The sequence below is a fragment of the Mytilus galloprovincialis genome, chromosome 1 (assembly GCF_965363235.1).
Source record: "Mytilus galloprovincialis chromosome 1, xbMytGall1.hap1.1, whole genome shotgun sequence".
NCBI lineage: Eukaryota > Metazoa > Mollusca > Bivalvia > Mytilida > Mytilidae > Mytilus > Mytilus galloprovincialis.
In genome coordinates this window covers 108,717,637-108,737,447 of record NC_134838.1, presented here as the reverse complement: position 1 = coordinate 108,737,447, position 19,811 = coordinate 108,717,637, and the positions used below count along the sequence as shown (strand labels likewise).

Genomic DNA, 19,811 nt, shown 5'->3' with positions numbered 1-19,811 from the left:
AAATGAACTGCCATTCAAACTCATTTAAACCTTTATTTCACATTAAAGTTTAGATTCTGTAGGCTCATAAAACGGAAAGTCATAAAATTCCTTTTATAGTTTTTAAGGTATAATTTTTACAAAGAGACCAATAACTAGCAGTAATTGTTAGTTTTATTGTATGGCTGATACACGCGACGCTTTATTAATCTAGAATTAAACTGAAGGTTACATAGTTTTTGCTTTTGTAAGAAGTTATTATATTCAATGTCTTTTGGCAATTTCAGGAGAGAAAAAAATAGGCTACTTTTTTTTTAAGAATTTAATTGAGTAGATTATAATATTCACCAGACATACTTTAAGAAATCTTCTTTAAATAGCATGCAAAAAAGTGCTTTAGATATACTGAAAATGAAATTAAGTGTTCACCTTTAAGATAATTATGCAGAAAATTAAATAATTTACATATGTTACCCGATAAAATAGTTAAATTATTGTCAAAGTGGATGTAAAACCTCAACTATTTTAAATATTTATAACAATACAGGTAGAATGTTTATAAACGAAACCATTAAAATCTCGTTTAACAGACTATAAAGTATGAAAACACAATCATCTTAGGATGTGAAACAAATTTTATAATTCTTATGTTAGTGATAATGTGCACTAAAATTCAGGGGTTAAGTATATGTAGGGTTTGGTCAAGGTAATGTCTGGAAACATTGTAATTTATAGAGCAAAATTTATGCAGGACAATCTACTTAAATGAATAACTTCTAAATTTATGAATAGCAAATTATGTTTTGCTCTAAAATTGAGAATGAAAATTGGGAACATGTCAAAGAGACAACAACCAGACCTCAGAGCAGACATCTGTTTATATCTTACCAGAATATTTACATTTTTAAAATCAATTTCTACGCATTGTTCTGCCAAGTTTGGTTCAGATTGGCCAAGCCCATGCAAAGGCAAAGAAAACTAGAGGCTCTCAAGAGGCTGTGTCGCTCACCTTGGTCTATGTGCATATTATCAATGGACACAGATAAATTCATAACAAAATGGTGTTTTTGTGATGGTGATGTGTTTGTAGATCTTTCTTTACTGAACATTCTTGTTGCTACAAATATTTCTCTCTATAATGAACTTGGCCCAGTAATTACAGTGGAAAATATTTCCTAAAAACATGACGAAAAAGTTGTTAACAATTGACTATAAAGGGCAGTAACTCCTTAAGGGGTCAATTGAAAATTTTGGTCATGTTGACTTATTTGTAGATCTTATTTTGCTGAACATTATTGCTGTTTACAGTTTATCTCTATCTATAATAATATTCAAGATAATAACCAAAATCTGCAAAATTTCCTTAAAATTACTAATTCGGGGGCAGCAACCCAACAACAGGTTGTCTGATTTGTCTGAAAATTTCAGGGCAGATAGATTTTGACCTGATAAACAATTTTACCCAGTCAGATTTGCTCTAAATGCTTTGGTGTCAGAGATATAAGCCAAAATCTACATTTCCCCTCTATGTTCTATTTTTAGCCATGGCAGCCATCTTGGTTGGTTGGCCGGGTCACGCCACACATTTTTTAAACTAGATACCCCAAAGATGATTGTGGCCAAGTTTGGATTAATTTGGCCATGCAGTTTCAGAGGAGAAGATTTTTGTAATAGATTACTAAGATTTACGAAAAATGGTTAAAAATTGACTATAAAGGGTAATAACTCCTAAAGGGGTCAATTGACCATTTCGGTCATGTTGACTTATTTGTAAATCTTACTTTGCTGAACATTATTGCTGTTTACAGTTTAACTTTATCTATAACAATATTCAAGATAATAACCAAAAACAGCAAAATTTCCTCAAAATTACATATTCAGGGGCAGCAACCCAACAACGGGTTGTCTGATTCATCTGAAAATTTCAGGGCAGATAGATCTTGACCTGATAAACAATTTTACCCCCATGTCAGATTTGCTCTAAATGTTTTGGTTTTTGAGTTATAAGCCAAAAACTGCATTTTACCCCATTGTTCTATTTTTAGCCATGGCGGCCATCTTGGTTGGTTGGCGGGGTCACGCCACACATTTTTTAAACTAGATACCCCAATGATGATTGTGGCCAAGTTTGGTTTAATTTGGCCCAGTAGTTTCAGAGGAGAAGATTTTTGTAAAAGTTAACGACGACGGACGACGACGACGATGCCGGACACCGGACGCAAAGTGATGGGAAAAGCTCACTTGGCCCTTCGGGCCAGGTGAGCTAAAAATGTGGTTTCCCATAGAGTTCAAGGGCTATCTAAATGTCATGTTATAAGCTATAATAGGCAATTATATCTTGCTTATTCTTGCCAAAATAGTATACAAAATCAAATATAAAACCACACTTTTAAGAAGAACAGGTAGATAATGAATATTTAACAGATTAAAAATAGGAAATTGCAAGGAATTGCAAGGAAATGAATTTTTAACAGTTTTTGTAATGTGCTCAAAATCTAAAGACTCATCCTTCTTCCTCAAACAAAATGATCATTCTACTTAGCAGGAGGCTCATATAAAATTATATGTTGTGTATCATTATGTGCAGGTGCAATCTATTGAAGCAGACTTTTACTAAATAAATAATTATATCTGATGTATAAATACAGCCTAAAACATCGCAACAAAGTATATTGTGGTAAACGTAACATTAGCGACACTCTTGGTTCTATTAAACGCCCTGTCACGGCACATCAACATAATACCTTTTTTATTACTTCACTTTAAAAGATGGCTGCTTTTGTAAATGCAAATTATAAACAAAATAGATGTCTTCTTGTAGACCATATGGGCCATTAAGTTTTTAAAGGATACTGGTAATTAAATATAATTAACTGTCCTTTGACTAATGACATGTATATAAAACTGTTACTTTTTGTTAAAATACCATGTAAAGGGGCTACACAAGGGCTTATGAGAAAAATATGCCTGCTAAGTTAGTAAAGTATGGTAGATATGCTGCTTTAACTTTGCACAGAAAAGTTTTATGACTCTTTCTATTAAACTTGCTCTTTCAAAACATCCATTATTAATGTAAACTTTGACAGATATTAATAAAATTCAAAACTTTAAGAAAACTTTTTTAAAAGTATAACTTATGCCACTTTTATGCTACAAATACATTACGTGACGGTACCCAAATTGCACCTATTTTTACAGTTTTTTTTACCTACTTTTTTTTTATAAAGGCAAAAATGTCCATTGTGTTTTTATTTTGGAGCCGTATCCTTCTTTATTATATAGGTACACCAATTTGATTTTTAATTCATATGGAATCATAGAAAAATTGGTCTAAACTGACCTCCAAACCATCAATGATTCTAAAATAAGGAGTACCCAAATTGCATCCATACTTAAATTTGCATCGTCGAAAGTCTAATAACAGAGCTTTTGTTTTATTTCTTCAAATATTTTGAACAATTGGATATTAGTCCATGCTACTCTTCATTTTTTTAAATGGATGCTTGTAACATATTGTATTTCATCATTTTAAAAAAGATGACGTTTTGATGACGGCGCATGGTGACGTTTCAGTACATTTTGCTTTTTCAGTAAATACATGTACTTCATCTGTTGATAAATACAGTGAACGTTTTGTGCATATCTAAATATTCTTACCTATGTTGAAAGATGTGCATAGTATCAAGTTATGAAAATACAAATTGTTTAGTCTCTAGGAAATCTTGTATGATGTTCGCTGCTATTTTTGCTAAATAGGAGCAATTTGGGTACCGTTACGTTATCTGTTGACTTTGACTTTTGTGATAATTTGGAGCATCACAAAATAAAGGCAATTATTTCAATAAAAGTCAGTTTTCAGGTAGAAGGTAAATTGCAAAACAGCTACAAACTTTTTAGTTCCTTTAATCTAAAGTTAATTTAAAACTATTGATGGTATCAACATGGGTAACAATTATCTATTACAATGTTACACAGTACTTCCAAATAAATGGAATTAAAAATCTTTTTATTCATACTTTAAGGAGATGGTGGGAAGGCAACGATGAAACAACAAATAAAGACAAAAGAAGTCATCTAACTGTGTAAGCACCATCTTAAATATCCCCAAAAAACCTTTTTTGCCAAAAACCTATGAAGTCCTATATGTCATTTTTTACAAAAATAAGGGCAATATAGGTTATACTGTAAAACAGCTGTCAAAAAAAGGGGCAAAAAAGGGTAATACTGAGACAGCCATCAAAAATAGGGACAACATAGGTTAAACTGTGAGATATCTGTCAAAAGTAGGGGTGATATAGGTTAAACTGTGAGATATCTGTCAAAAGTAGGGGTAATATAGGTTAAACTGTAAAACAGCTGTCAAAAAATAGGGGCAAAATAGGTAAAACTGAGACAGCCATCAAAAAAATAGGGGCAACATAGGTTGAACTGTGAGCTATCTGTCAAAAGTAGGAGCAATGTAGGTTAAACTGTAAGACAGCTATCAAAATTAAGGTCAATATAGGTTACACTGTGACTTTGAGACAGAGCTCTGTCAAAAGTAAGAGAAATATAGGTCAAAATTTGGGATAGCTGTTAAAAGTAAGTAGAATATAGGTTAAACTGTGAGGCAACAATCAAAACTTTCTATTTGCAATCCTCAGCTTGAGCTGATATGAAGAGTAAAGCTTTATCTAACTTTAGATTGCAAAATTGAAATGTGATGCTACACAAACTTCCAAAAAATTAGTTATCTGGAAGGACAAAATATGTCGTTTTTAACAAATAAAATATATCCCTTCTGTGCCCATACAGCTACTTAACCCTGGTTTATATGTAACCTTTACAACCAGGTATACATAAATTTGAGAAGGCTACATGTTTAGAATTTTAAGTACTTAATAACATGAGGCCTTGTGGAAAATAGTAACAGTCTCGTTATCTCCAATGCTATCAATGTGGGAATGCACTGTGCCAATACATATCTGATCTTTTTATTTAAAATCAATAAAACTCTGTGTACTTTTGAATAAAAAATACCACAAAAATCTGCCTTTTGATCATTATTGTATCATGCTGGTGGTTTAAATCTCAATGGGTTCTTTGTTTTTGCTGACAATGTTTTTTCTATAAAGAATTATAAAGAAATTGTGTTCTAATGTAAACATTGATAGAAAAGATATCAACATTTTGTAATCTTTTTTCATAAAATTTATAATTTAGTGTCAAAATGTCTATGGTTTTGAAGTAAAGAATTTTTATGTCCTGTTAAATAAAACTTTTGTGATATAAAGTTACTTCAGAATTTTGATGAGTAACAGAGGACATGTATGTGTAATAATTAAAACTGAGAAAAGTACGATCTCATTGGAACATCACCATGACCATGATGTTTCTGAACCATCAACATGACATCTGACTGGAGCCACAGCACTACCAATTAACTTTTATGAATAATATATTCATGTTATGATGTATACCCTTTATTTATTTAGAGTTTAGGCCTTAGATAAGTTAGTTAGATATCTGTTGTATAAAAAAGAAGATGAGACAACTCTCCACAGGAGACCAAATGACACATGTTGTGTTATTTATACTTGTTTCATGGCCTTTGGAGGGGACAATGCATTGAAATGTTCCTGTAGAGTGAATTTCTTGGTAAAAGGTCTACTGCATTAATGGCGATTTTTTTTTCCAGATATCTAATTTGTTAGGGACTACATCAAAAGTTCAATGTAGGATAAAAAACTTAATTCACATAGTTTTTTTAATGACCCCCCTACCCCCCTCTTAACTTAATTTGGAAAAAATTGATTGACCCATATGGATATATGTAAAATCGATGTAGGATAATCAAAACTTGCAGCAAGTTTAACCCCCACCCCCAAACTATTTGAATTAAGTTTTTTATCCTTCATTGATCTTTTGATGTCGTCCCTTATGCCTTCACATTTTTGACAGCTTCACTAGAAACCATGATTTTTTGTCATTAGCACTCTTCCCACTTAACCATCAACTCATCAGCCCAGGCCTGTATTTTTCTTTCCAGCTTGAAAGAATCTTTTCAAAAGATAAATAGAAACTGTACATGAATTAAATGAATTAAAAAAAATATGCATCAGGTCTGTGACTGATAGAAATTTATCGTGAATACTGGTTTTGCTGATGATTTATAATAGTTCTCCACTTTCAAAGGTGATATTGTTGAAACTATTTAAAGTAAAAAAATATCTTAAATCACTCACAACAGAAGGATAATACTACAATGTATTTATGGACAATAAAACATATAAAAATAGACATAATTTCATGTTTTCTCAACAAGCTTTAACAGTTTGCACTCAGCAGGAAGAAAGTATTAAAGTACAAAATAAATCATTTTCTTTGCTTCATCCATATAACAAATGTGTTCACTATACTTTTTTATTAGAAACCAAAAGAAGGGGAAATGTGATTTTAATTCTAAATCAACAACAAAAAACAATTTATCATTATTCAAGACTTCATTCTGGATTTACATATTACTTTCAAGCTTACCATTATATGAACATTTAAAATGTTTGCATTGATTTTACCAACAAAAGGGGATTAACTCTTGATTTAAACCAGTCATTTATCAATCTAAGTGGACGTTAAATATGTATTTATTTCCGTCAAAATCCTTAAAAATACCTTTTAAAACCCTACCTTAAAATTGCCAGATAATCAGATTTTAGAGAGGGTAAATTGCATAATAATTTGGATGAGAAAGACAGATGTACATTGAGGGCAGAATGACAATTTGTTTTGAATTCATCAAGAACTGCAGTAATCGTGATATGCCAGTAGTTTTATATTCAGTTTTAAAGGTCATCTAAAACTTGCATTACCTTGTCCTTCAATATGCTTTCTGGGTGGTGTTATCACAGGCAAGCAGATTTTGGACAAGATGTTTCTAAGTTTGAAACTTGTGTCTGATCCATTTGTCATTTTGAATAATAAAATAAGTTGAAACTAAACAGGCATTCAAATAAAAATTCGCTGTTTCATGTTTTCTTAAATGACAAAAACATAAGAAAACACTACGTTTTTCCCACAAATTTTACCGATTATAAATTTGATTTTACTTCTTTTAGTTGATCTTATTGACTGAGGACCAGCATGTGCTACCACAAAGTAAGTAACATGCAAAAATATTACATACTCCAAGAGTCAAAAGTAGGTAATTTAAATTGGTTTATTCACATACAGATGTCCTCATAAGCAGATGATTGTTGAATATTTAAACTCTGGACATTAGAACCCATTGCATTTTTAAAATTAAAGAACTTTATATTAGTGTATAAGATATCTTATATAATATATGAGATATCTTATAAAACTTTTATATATTATTAGAATAAATAGTATAATGGCTTTCCATAGTGTACACTTCTAACTCAACTTTTTATGAATAATGGGTAAGTGAAATAAATGAGCTAATAATGTATATGACTCGAAAAGTCAGAAAGTAGTGCTTGCAAAACCATATGGTCAAAAAGTGGTGAACATCAGTAATTAAAATAATCAATTGTGTACATGATTGGATAAACAACAACTATGAATTAGCCAGTGATGCACATGAGTACAAAAGTAAGTTACATGAGTAACTGAGAAGTAAGTGTGAAAATGAGTCATTAATAGGTGCTTTTAATTCAGAAAGTTGAATAAGTCTAAATTCAGGTCAATGCAGCAATTAGCAGAGTAATTGATCCATCATTAATGAATACCTCACAAATTCTTCTAGTCATATGAAAATAATTTAATTTTGGATGTAACGCGTCTTTTGATTGGCTGATGTTATTTCGTTATCAGCCCATAGACATAATTTAGTTATGTGACCGTGATGTCATCAACGTTTTTTCATAGTTTTTTACGGTTTAAAATGGAATTTAGAATTAAATTATAAGAAATTACTGTAAATATTTTTTCTGTCTATTTGAAACATAAAAAATGTGGTGCACACTGTTGAATAACCTGCTACGCGCGTTATTCAGTGTGCACCAAATTTTTTATGTTATTTCTTCATAGACAGAAAAAATATTACAGTCATTCCTTAAATAACTAAAACTAGAGGCTCTAAAGAGCATGTGTCACTCACCTTGGTCTATGTGCATATTTAACAAAGGATGCTCGCCAATATTGTAGACCAGAATAGTATTCATGACAAAAATTTGTTTTATTGATCTTGTATTATTGACATCTGTTTAGTTTCTCTCTACTTTTGTTAGTTTTTGCTCAAAACACAAGGCAAAAAAATGCAAAAATGGTAAAAACTGCTTCACAGAGCTATAGCTCTAATAAAGAGTCAACTGACAATTTTGACCAGCAGACTTATTTGTAAAACTAGTCTTGCTGATCATTTTTGAAACATAATAAAGTTTCTCTCTATCTTTCATAGTTTCAAGATAATAAGCAAAAATGGAATCCTAAGGGCAATTACTGAGATTCAAGTATTTTAGGAGAAGATAATGTGAGTTTACATAAAGATCAATTGGAACATATGTGTCACCAACTGCTCCTAAGTATGCCATTTATTCTGTATGCAATAATCTTTGAAAATTGCCCTCTGATAGTCATTTATGTTAGGTTTGAAAATATATGGTTTACAACTGTACAGTCTCAGAACAGGAATTTCAAAAACCTTTAGGAAGCATTAATGATATCTGTAACAATGTTTATGATGCTGGAGGAATTTTTATACATGGTGTTTCATATATAATTTTTGTCAAGTTTTATTCAAATTGGATAACTGGTTTACTTCAATTTTCCATGTGGTTCAATGAACATATTTATAGATTAACAATGAGTGTTTTTCTCACCTAAAATCTCAACTAATTGTCTTCCAATAAGCATGCAGAGAAATATTTGTAGTGTCATCATTCTTATGAAAATTTGTGTTGTCCTTATAGTTTCATATAAAATGGAAATCGAAAACTTACTGATCAGAATTAAAAATTGCCTTTTTTTTTTAAAGAAACATAAAATTTTCACATATGTTTTCTTGATCTGTTATGCCTGGTAGTTTCAAAAGAAAGGAAAAATGCGATGAATACTGAAACCTGAATTGAATAAATAATTAGAGGATTTGTTCAAAGCCATCAAAATGGTAATATTGACATTTTTATGGTCCTGATTTTTACTCAAAGATATGTACTTACTGCGGCTGATCCCATGCCAACAGATCAGGTATCACATGTGTGTGGCCCTTCTCATGCATGTGGTCTGTTAAAGCTTTTCTGTCTTCAAACTTCTCCTGGCATCCAATACATATACCAAGATGTACCTTGTAAAAGGGAAAAACATGTAATTACATCACTGTATCAATTTTTGTTGAAATCCTTGCATTCAGAAATTTCTCAAAATTTGTGATTTTTTATAAGTCAGGAATGTGTTCATAGGACACAGATGATGCCACCACTAGCATATCATATAGTTATAAAGGGACATAACTAAAGAATGGTATAATGACTCTACACAAATTTGATCTGAGTTTTGTGGTAATAAGCATTGTGTATAAGTTTCATTACATTTGGTTTAGGCTGGGAACAGTATATCTAAAGGTTAATGATCTGATAGGCTTTTCTGTATAAAATTGATAAAAATAAATCAGCAATTTTTCCATTAGCAAATGAGCATTACTCTGAAACGATTTAAGTGATACCACCAAAATTCCACCTTGATCTGTGTTTTGTGGTAATAAAGCATATTGTGTAAGTTTCATAGCATTTAGTGGAGACCAACTAAAGTTATAGAATGGAAATGAAAAAAAATCAGCATAACTCTAGAATGGTAAAAGTGACACCACCCCATACGAACTTGATATGTGTTTAGAGGTAATAAGCAATGTGTATAAGTTATATAACATTCGGTTCAGTCAAACTAAAGTAAGATAACGAAAAACAAAATAATCCAAAATTTTTATGTTTAAAAAAAAGAAAATCACAAAAACACTTAACTCTGAGGAAAATTCAAAACAGAAAGTCTCTAATCAAATGGCAAAATCAAAAGCTCAAACACATCAAAAGAATGAACAACTGTCATATTCTTGACTTGGTACAAATAGGGGCATTACTCATGAACAGTATAAGTGAAGCCACACAATTTCATACTCGATCTGTGTTTTGTGGTAATCGGCATTGTGTATAAGTTTTCTAACATTTAGTTGAGGCAAACTAAAATTAGAGAACAGAAACCAATTTGGGGGATTTTCTGGATAGACATACAGGACAGACGAAAAGACAAGGATAACACTGAGAGTCCCCTTTACTATGGCAGGGGGGCATAAATAAAAATCTCAAAAAACCACTACAGTTTCTTGCAGAACACATGTAAATAGGGTAAAAAATGCACCATACAAATTAACTAACGGGTAACAAAGATTTCATAATTAGATTATGTTTTCAAAAGAAAATCCTTTTTTTTTTGTCATGTTTGTCAACAATATAGAAATCAGAGAGAATGAGGTCTAAAAATTAAAGTTAAACCATGAGAAACATTACCTGTCTTCGAATATAATTTATTAACTTTACTTGTTGATAGAAGTTGAGATTCAGCCTAAGTTTTATTTCCTTCAGGTCAAGGTCATGCAGCTCCTAAAAAGAAATATTTGGACATATAATAGCTCTTTGAATACTGTAGACATAAAATGTCTATAATGATATCTAAAAGTTAATATATGTAAACGTGTATAAATTTCTTATTTTTAGGAATTTAAATATGGAAGATATACCCTTTTGCTTCAAAGATGAGAAGTATGAGTGATAAATCAATTAAAAATAGTTACACTGTGCATCAATTGTAAAAATTCATACAACTATGTTACCTATGATTTATAGTTACCCGGTACTTAACAACATTTCTGAATGAAATGACTGTCAGAATGAAGTTTTACAGATATACAGCTGGGTTGCAATGTATCTGGATGGGTGCATGATAATTATCAGATATACTGAGATAAACTTCGCAATAAAAGATGGGTTTTCTTAAACTTGATTTGAATATAAAACTCATTACTTTTTACAGGATGAGAATTCATAATACCTCCATTACGTGCCTGCATGTTAGCATAAAACTCAACATTACACAAACCCTTGAGTGTTACATACCTGTACATGAGCATTAAGTTTTTCAGATATACTGAAGCAGAACGCACAATAAAGACAAAGACCAAGGGGTATACTTAATCTGCATATAAGCATGAAATTTTATTTATCAGGTGTCCTGGAGGAGCATTCACTGAGCAGTGGTTGGGAAAGAAATTCTCACAATGGGCCATTTCCAGCATTTTTTACATAAATTTTAAAGTCCTATTTGGTAGATACTTTGTAAAATTATATTATTTCAATTAAGAAATAATTGATGCAAGCTAGACTTTAGGGTGTGTAGGCATTATATTCATGATTATTTTTGCCCGAGCGATAGTGAGGGCTAAAATAACACGAATATAATGTCTACCCATGTTAAAACTACAATAAAGTTGTAGCTTGCATTAATTATTTCGATTCTGATTAGGACAATTAGGGTAATTTCTATATCCGATTGTTATAAGTGTAGCGTGTTTATGTAGGCTCTTCCATGAACCTCCCTTTATGTTTGTAAACCAGCAAACTACTGGCAATGTGATTTTTAAGAGGGAGGAGTTTGAACAGCTAGTATGAACAGTTGTCATATCTCGGTGAAATATGTCAATTTCCAAATGCAACACATAACAGTCAATACAAATGTATGAGTAACAACATGTGCATCATTTTACAGTTTGGAAGTGTTTTTAATTAATGAAATATATTAAATGCATGCGTTTGATAAAATGCATTAGTCTGCAGTAGTCAATACACGCATGTGCAAACAAATTTTATTGGATTTAGAGCATGGGTTTATTCACAAAGCGAAAGAAGCATGTCAGATTAGAATTGGCCATTTTCAGCTATAATGTGCCTACGGCCCATGACCCCTGCCTTTCCTAATCACTGCCTGGGGTGTACTTTACCTGCATGTGAGCATGAAGTTTATCAGGTATGCTGGAGGAGAATTCACAATACAGACAAACAGCCTGGGCCCCTACTTCTTCCCAGTCACTGTAATCTTCTCTATACATTTAAAAAAAAAAGTGTTCACATTATAACATACATAGATAAGTAAATTAATGAAATTAATACTGTTTCTCAGACCTATTTTACTTTTGAGTATTGTTCAGTTTCTGATTAAGAAATGGAGCTGTCACAAACAAAAAATTCTCTATCTTGTTTAAATTTTAGAATTTGTTTTGTCTATAACCCAATATTAACCTTTTTTTTCCCTTTCACATAAAATTTAAACTACAGTGGTTTATGTGTGAACCTCTACTATCTTCGTATTCTAATTATGAACACTTGCATAACATGATTACTTTGTGAACTTAGTTCCTTAGATGTGTATCTCAATGTAGCAGTTTAGTAATGTAGTTTTATAGTATTTAACCCCCTTACTACAAATATTTGGTCACTTTAAAAAAGAAGAAGATATTGTTATATAATATAGCTTAAGGTATAACGAGCATACAACGTTTAAAAGGAACATAACTCAAGAATATTAAAAGTTAAAGTCATAAGAAACCTCAAAATAAAAAAAAAATAATGAATATGTTTTTTTTATAACTCAATGGATAGTTTTCATTATAAAACTTATGTACATATACTTTTTTCTGAAGACAATTCTTTAATTTGTTCATATTTAGAAGAAGTTTACTTATGTTAATTGCTTCCTTCCAGGGAAGTAAATCCCTGACATATTTTTTGTGCAAAGTGACCTCAGTGTGACCCATCTCGTAAAAATCTGGTGATCGCAATACGCATGGATGTCCTTAAAATAAACTATAATTATCTGATTGTACATGTTTATACAAAATTCTCAGAAATGATCCTGAATATGTTTAATTGTCATTTGTTCCATGTTTGCATTGTGTTCTGATTCTTTGTAAATATTTTTTAGGGTAAATTTATTTCTGTTTGATGTGATGCTGTTCTAATCTTATTTTAATTGTCTTTTGTTTATACTGTATCTTTTCTGTGGTAATCTGTTATGTAATAGGGAAATGTGTGTTAACACCTGAGCAAACATCCAACCTCATATCTTCTTGCAAATTCTTTGACCTGACAATTAAACCATCCTGATCTAACTTTCGGCCCTATATTTTAATTTTGCTAATAAATGTGTCAGTGAAAAAAATCCTCAAAGTCACACATAATGAGTTCATATTAATTTCATAGTAATTTAAATAATTTAATTACCCCTGATTTCTTTCAGAAACACCGTTTCACATGAACTCATGATATGTAAAATTAAGGATTTAGTGCTCACATTATTATCAACCTAATTTTTCCTGCTATCACCTATCTTGTAAATAAACTCCTGGGAAATACTGTGTAGCAATGCCATTGGTATCTATGTTTGAATTAAACATAAATCATAATTTAATTACAACTTTTATTTTATATATATACATCACAATTATAATTTTGGCCCTTGGGGAAACTACTCAGCTAAAAAATTTAATTTTTTGCTCCATGCCTAAACCAAGAGCCTAGCTATGTGCATACTGAAAAGTAGCAAAGTATAGACCCCTGGCTTGACATCACACCAATCCAATTGGAACGATGGTTCAAAATAAATGCATGAGGCTATCAGGAAGCCTATGAGGCTATCATTCCTAGAGGCTATCATGCCTATGAGGCTATGAGGAAGCCTATAATGAGACAATGAGGAAGCCTGTAAGGAGGCTATGAGGAAGCCTAGTAGTGTTGATGTTGAATTGGTGTTGGAATGAATTTGTATGAAATTTGACAGTTTATCCCCAGAAATTCTTGGGGGATGAGTAAAATTTTTGAAACAACCAGTGATAAAATTTCATAAATGGCCATAACACAGATGGTAACAGCTGAGTGTCCCCAAGGATTTGTGAGGTTAGGGAGGGGGTACCTTCAATAAAGCCATGAAATAAAAAAAAAAAAAAAAAAAAAAAAAAAAAAAAAAATAATAATAAATGTTATCACATAATAATACACAATATCAAAATCAATTGTCAAACAAAAACAATATCATCCAGAATCTCTGTAAAAAACATGCATATGGAATATTTGAAAATGAGCATGCCCTTAAATTCTACCTAACCTACTTTGAGCTGTTTTAATAGATGCTGGCGTTACCCTAATGTATCTGATGTAACTATCTGAAGTCCAGCGCCCTAATGTTTTTATCAAGTGATCTTCTATTTTTGCCTTACCAGCACTTGTAGCTGCCCCAATTCTAAAACTATGACCATTATAATGACTTGAGTTGAAACCACATATATCCAGTACTTTTTAAATACAAGTGATGAAATATTGTCTCTCCAGAGGTTTCTTATCAATGGTTATGAAAAGTGGATCAGTTTGATTAGTAGGAGAAAATTCTTTCCTTATTTGTATATATTCTAACAAAATTGTGTAAGGGCAGATAAGCTGACCTAATTTATGTAGCTGTATATTTATGCCTTTTCTAAAAGGATCTGTTTTTGATTGTTTTAATTTCAAAACTACTAAGTCTGAGTGAAATACAACATCTTCAATACATAAATTAATATGTGGATCAAACTGTGAGGCCTTTGACACTGTAAACTCGCCACATCTCAAAAATCCATAAAATGCGACAATGCATGCAGTTCTTAACATTAAATCAGTAAACTTGGAACAAAAACCTTTTCTCAAACAATTTACAATTTTTTCCAAAATTTCGAAAGTTATTGGTAATCTTATGTGATTTTTTGTTTTTTGCAGTCTTTTTACAGAATTTAAAACATAATCAAGTCTGATTAAAGGTGTATTATGAGCAGATTGTAAGGGATCATTTTGATTACCCTGTACATATTTATACCTAATTCCACATAAATATAGTTTAATGGTAGAGTATTGTAAACTCAGAATTTTAAAGCAGTGGGCTATGAAATAAATTAAAATATCCTCAGAAATAGGAGGTAAAATAGAAAATTGAAAACCATTCAATAACATAAAAGTCTCAAATTTTCTGAACCCAGTATCATAAACAGTTCTTGTAGTATTAGCAATAGCACTGTTCCAAAGTTCATTCACTGCTTGATTTAGGACCACATTACATCTGAGCTGCTTGGGCACTTCATTGGATGTTGTGCTGCACTGGGAGCTAGTTTGCGGAATCTGTCTATCTGTAAACGAGATAGAGCATCACTTATATCATTCTGATATCCTGGAACATGTTTGGCACTAAAATGAAAGTTGTATTTACAAGCACACCATGTAAGTTTCCTCATTAATTTCATTATTTGTAAACACTTTGAACGGCCCTTTTTTACTATAGCTACTGTAGCTTCATTGTCACACCAGAAAAGAATGCGTTTTGTTGTCCACTGTGAGCCCCACAGTATTGCGGATACTACAATGGGGTATAATTCAAGAAAAGCCATTGAAAATATTTTGTCAGGATAAGCAATGTTTGATGGCCATGATGAATAAAACCATTCTCCCTTGAAATATCCACCAAATCCTTTTGTTGATGAGGCATCAGTAAAAAGTTCCATATCATAACTTGAGTAAAATTGTCTACTGTAAAACATGTTCACACCATTCCAGCTGCTCAGAAAAAGTAACCAAAATTCTAGGTCAACACGGCATTCCTTATCTAATTTAACATAATGATGCAAATCATTGACAGTAGTGGACAGCCCTATGAGGTATGAAACAAAGGATCTACCAGGTAAAATGACACGTGAAGCAAAGTTTAAGTGACCCAAAAGCTGCAACAATTCCCTTTTTGTACAAGATTTTTTCCTGCATAATTTTTTGATGAATTCACAAATGCGATCAACTTTATTAAGAGGTAGTCGAGCTTCCATTTTTTCAGAATCTGAATAATACCCAAATATTCTAAACATTTTACAGGACCTATTGTCTTATGTTTTGCTATAGGAATGTTCAGTTTTTTGAAAATCATCATCATTATAGCCATAGTCCTCTCACCATCAGCATCTGGTGGATCTATGGTTAGGAAATCATCCAATAAATGCAAAATGCTATTAACTTTGTAATTGTTTTCTGCAATATGACACAAAGCTTGGGATAAATGGTCAAAAATTTTGGGGCTTGAACGACATCCAAAAGTTAAACGGACATAAAAATAATACATTTTTTCCCATTTTATGCAGAAAAGAGGCCACTGACTTGGTACAATTGGACAATTTTTGAATGCGTCGGATATGTCGAACTTGCAAAGCCAGGAATTTCTTCCAAATTTCAAAATAACATCAATGGCGTCATCTATTCTAACATAAGACATTGAGCAATCCTGTTTGTCAATAAGATCATTAATACTTAGATGTTTATCATCATTATGTGGTGAAGATAAGTCCAATATTTAACGCTTTTTACCAGAATATTTCCCTTCTGCAATACCAATTGGGCTTACCCTATATTTTTGAAAAGGGGGATCCTTAAAAGGCCCATACAAGAAACCTTTAAAAACTTCTTTCTCTATCAAATCAGAAACCACATCTGGTTGTGTCCTAGCAGATAAACTATTCCTACATTCTTTTGTAGGTAAATCTGTTGTAGATACCATAGTATCAAATCCTTTCTCTAAACCATTGCATAAATAGTTAACAAATTTTTTGACAGGATGAGAAATTAATTTTTTTGCAAGTTTAATAACATTAATTGGAGTAGTAGCCAGATATGGGAAATCATGTAGTCATTGACCTTGCTTATTTGTTGTTATTTTCTCAAACTTTTGTGAAGAGTTTACTGTATGTGGCTTAGATTGTACTTCAGTCCTACCTTGAGAGGGGAAAACTTTTTGACAAGATAATAGGGTATGACCAGCGACTTTACATCTGCTACAGATATGTGAAAAATGACAAAAACTCCTGGTACAACCCCTACTGGTATTAAAATTATTGCACACCTCCCGCCCAGAATGATAAATTTTCTTTCTACCTAACTTATCAGTAGTGTCTACCTGCCTTGATACTTTATCTGGGTAGTCTTGATATGTCATGGAGGTTTGCATAGGACAAAAAGCAGTAGTGTGATCAACCAAATTACAAATTTTGCAAACATTTACATTCCCACCAGCAACTATTAATGAAAGAAGATCCCTATCTCTTTTGCTCCAGTCAACCTTAATCCTTCTCTCCCTTAAAAGAGCTGCTGATTTTGTAGAAAACAATTTATGGTAATCATAAAATCTGTCACCATAAAAATTACTAATATCTATAATCTCATCTTCATAAGCATCTAGCTCTGCTCTACGGTCAGGGTAAACTGATGACATGACCCTCTTAAACTTGCCAAATGCCTTAATGAATTCTTGAATTGTGAGTTTTCTATTAAGACGGGGATCTGGCTTCCCAGAAATATTTAACTCTAACCCATTAGCTGCAACAGAGTGAATTTGGGGAGTTTCATAGTTTGGGATAAGAAGAGATGCCAAATTAACATCCTTACCGTCAATGATTTGCTTTTGAATAGAAGGAGATATAATGTCCACATTAGAATATTCATCCGAACGCACTCCACATGAAACATTTCCAACTTGTGGTCCTGAGATGAAAGATGCATGCTCTTGTGTATTTCCATGTAAAACGGTATTATTTCCTCTGTTAGAAGTTTCACTCCTATTCCCAATCCCTGCATGGTTGTACCACTGTTGAAGGTTGAATTCGCGATCTCTACCTGTGTCATGAGTACAATTGTCTCTGTAAATTAGCTGTTTGAAGGTCTCTTGAAGTCCTTCAAAACACTGAACTATGTTCCTGTCTGTTCCACCATTTGAAACACTGCTTCTGTGTTGATGCACTGATTCTGCTAAGGTAATTGGAAGAGTGCTCTCTGGTGAGGAATCTGTGTTAATCTCATCACTAACGGTGTCTGTCTGTTGTGTCTCTAAAGATGTTACTCCATCCAAACAATTCTCTAAATAAAGTTGTTTTAACACTTGTTTTGACATACCAGAAGGTGTTCTTATTCCCTTTTTGTTAAGTTCTTCTTTTAGTTTGTTTATTGTCCAGTTAGAAGGGTTATTAGAATCCCATTGGGTCTCATACGGAGAACTCCTAGTTTTCCTTCGAACACCTTTTCCTCTGCCAGACATTTTGTTGTCAGTTATTCCAAAATAATGTTTATTTTTTCAGGTTATATAGTTTGAATTATATTTAGTTGTTTAAAAACTGTCATATAGCTTTTGTAAAGTAATCCAAACACTGAAATTTCAAGTTTTTAGCTAAAACACTATTAGCACTATTAGCCAAGATTATTCTATAACTGCTTAATCTGCATTTAGATAAATGAATACTCAAGGCAGCATACACAGGTTTTTAATACACAACTTCTTAATGGGATACTCCTAAGTGGGAGGAGTTAAAACTGCACCCAGATTAATGTATCAAGAAACAAAGGACAAAGGAAGCCAAAAGCCACAAGTGGTCAATAATTAACAAGACATGTATATTTGTATTAGAACTGATGAAATTAGACCTCCTGCTAAGAACATGTGATAAACTTCACATCTAACTGATTGACATATGATAATAAATCTGTTTCATCTCAACAGCAAAGAAAATACACATCCTGGGAAAATCCTAAAATAATGACTACTTAATAGTAATTAAAATCAAATTATGTATAAACATAACTTATATAACATATAAGTACCTATTAAACATGTGATCAATATCCATGCTTTTTGTTGATTGTTGACAAACAGGTGACAATCGTTAAACTTAGGCTTCAAAACACGATCTTTAATTACCTGCCGTATTTTCACAACAACAATGACCAATTGAAAAAGAAATTGACGATTTTACGAAATTTATGCAAAAAAAATGATAAAATGGTGCACATAAGACTAAGTTTATGATGTTTGTATGCATTGGTACAAGAATTGGAATAACATTATTTTTCACCAGTCACTCGTTTCATATGACTTTAAACAACCAAAATTCAAACTTTATCTGTGTTTTGTGGTAATAAGCATTGTGTTTAAATTTCATAACCTTTGGTTAACTATAGAACAGAAACTAATTTTGAGACATACGTATGGACAGAGGACAGACTAATGGACAAGAGCAACACTTTTATACCCCATTGGCTGCAGCAGGGAGTCAAAATCACACTGATGACTGTCACTGGATTCGCATACCGGTACATAACTTAAGTTAAGCTATATTTTTCACAGGCATGAAGAATGTCTTTAATTCATATGTCTTACACTTATGGAGAATAAAATTGAGAATGGAAATGGGGAATGTGTTAAAGAGACAGCTGAAGGCCACCAATGGGCAACAAAGAATGTTTTCAATACAAAGTTCACTTTAATAACTTACTCCTTTTCAGACTCAGCATCATTGTCTATGGCAGTATCATCTTCTGATTGTATAGCCTCCCAATTCTTACCAAGTTCCTGTGAAAATATTATAAAACTAGTTTCTAGATGTTTTACTATTTGACATGTGTTATGAATATATACATTTATCGCTATTTTGTGCATTTTTCTTTTGATCTTTTTTGTGATAATTTTCATATCATGCTTCTCGCTTGAGATGGAAAAATTATTGCTAGAAACTAAGGAGGCCATGTGGCATTGCTAACGAAATTGACATGAAATTGACAACGTCGTCATAGGTAAAATAGCGATAAACAGATTATCATTGGTCATCTCAACTGGATTGCTTTTCTCACTTTTGCTGTACCAGCTCAAGCGAGAAAATCAATCTCGTTGAGATGATCAACGATAATCTATAAGTATTGACAAATAACATTTGGATGTATTAAAATATTGTGGTAATGAAATGC

The 19,811-nt window shown here is 32.0% G+C and overlaps 1 protein-coding gene across 1 annotated transcript in view; it reads right to left on the bottom strand.

Moving 5' to 3' along the window:
• The window catches only part of LOC143050164 (zinc finger protein 277-like), a 63,324-nt gene that overhangs the window by 16,203 nt on the left and 27,310 nt on the right, over positions 1 to 19,811 (bottom strand). Inside the window, exons 9-12 of the mRNA XM_076223801.1 lie at positions 19,343 to 19,419; positions 11,966 to 12,065; positions 10,479 to 10,571; positions 9,138 to 9,262 (exon numbers count right to left, since the gene is read on the bottom strand). Of these exons, the coding sequence (XP_076079916.1) occupies positions 9,138 to 9,262; positions 10,479 to 10,571; positions 11,966 to 12,065; positions 19,343 to 19,419 (395 nt within the window). The remainder of the gene's footprint in view (positions 1 to 9,137; positions 9,263 to 10,478; positions 10,572 to 11,965; positions 12,066 to 19,342; positions 19,420 to 19,811) is intronic.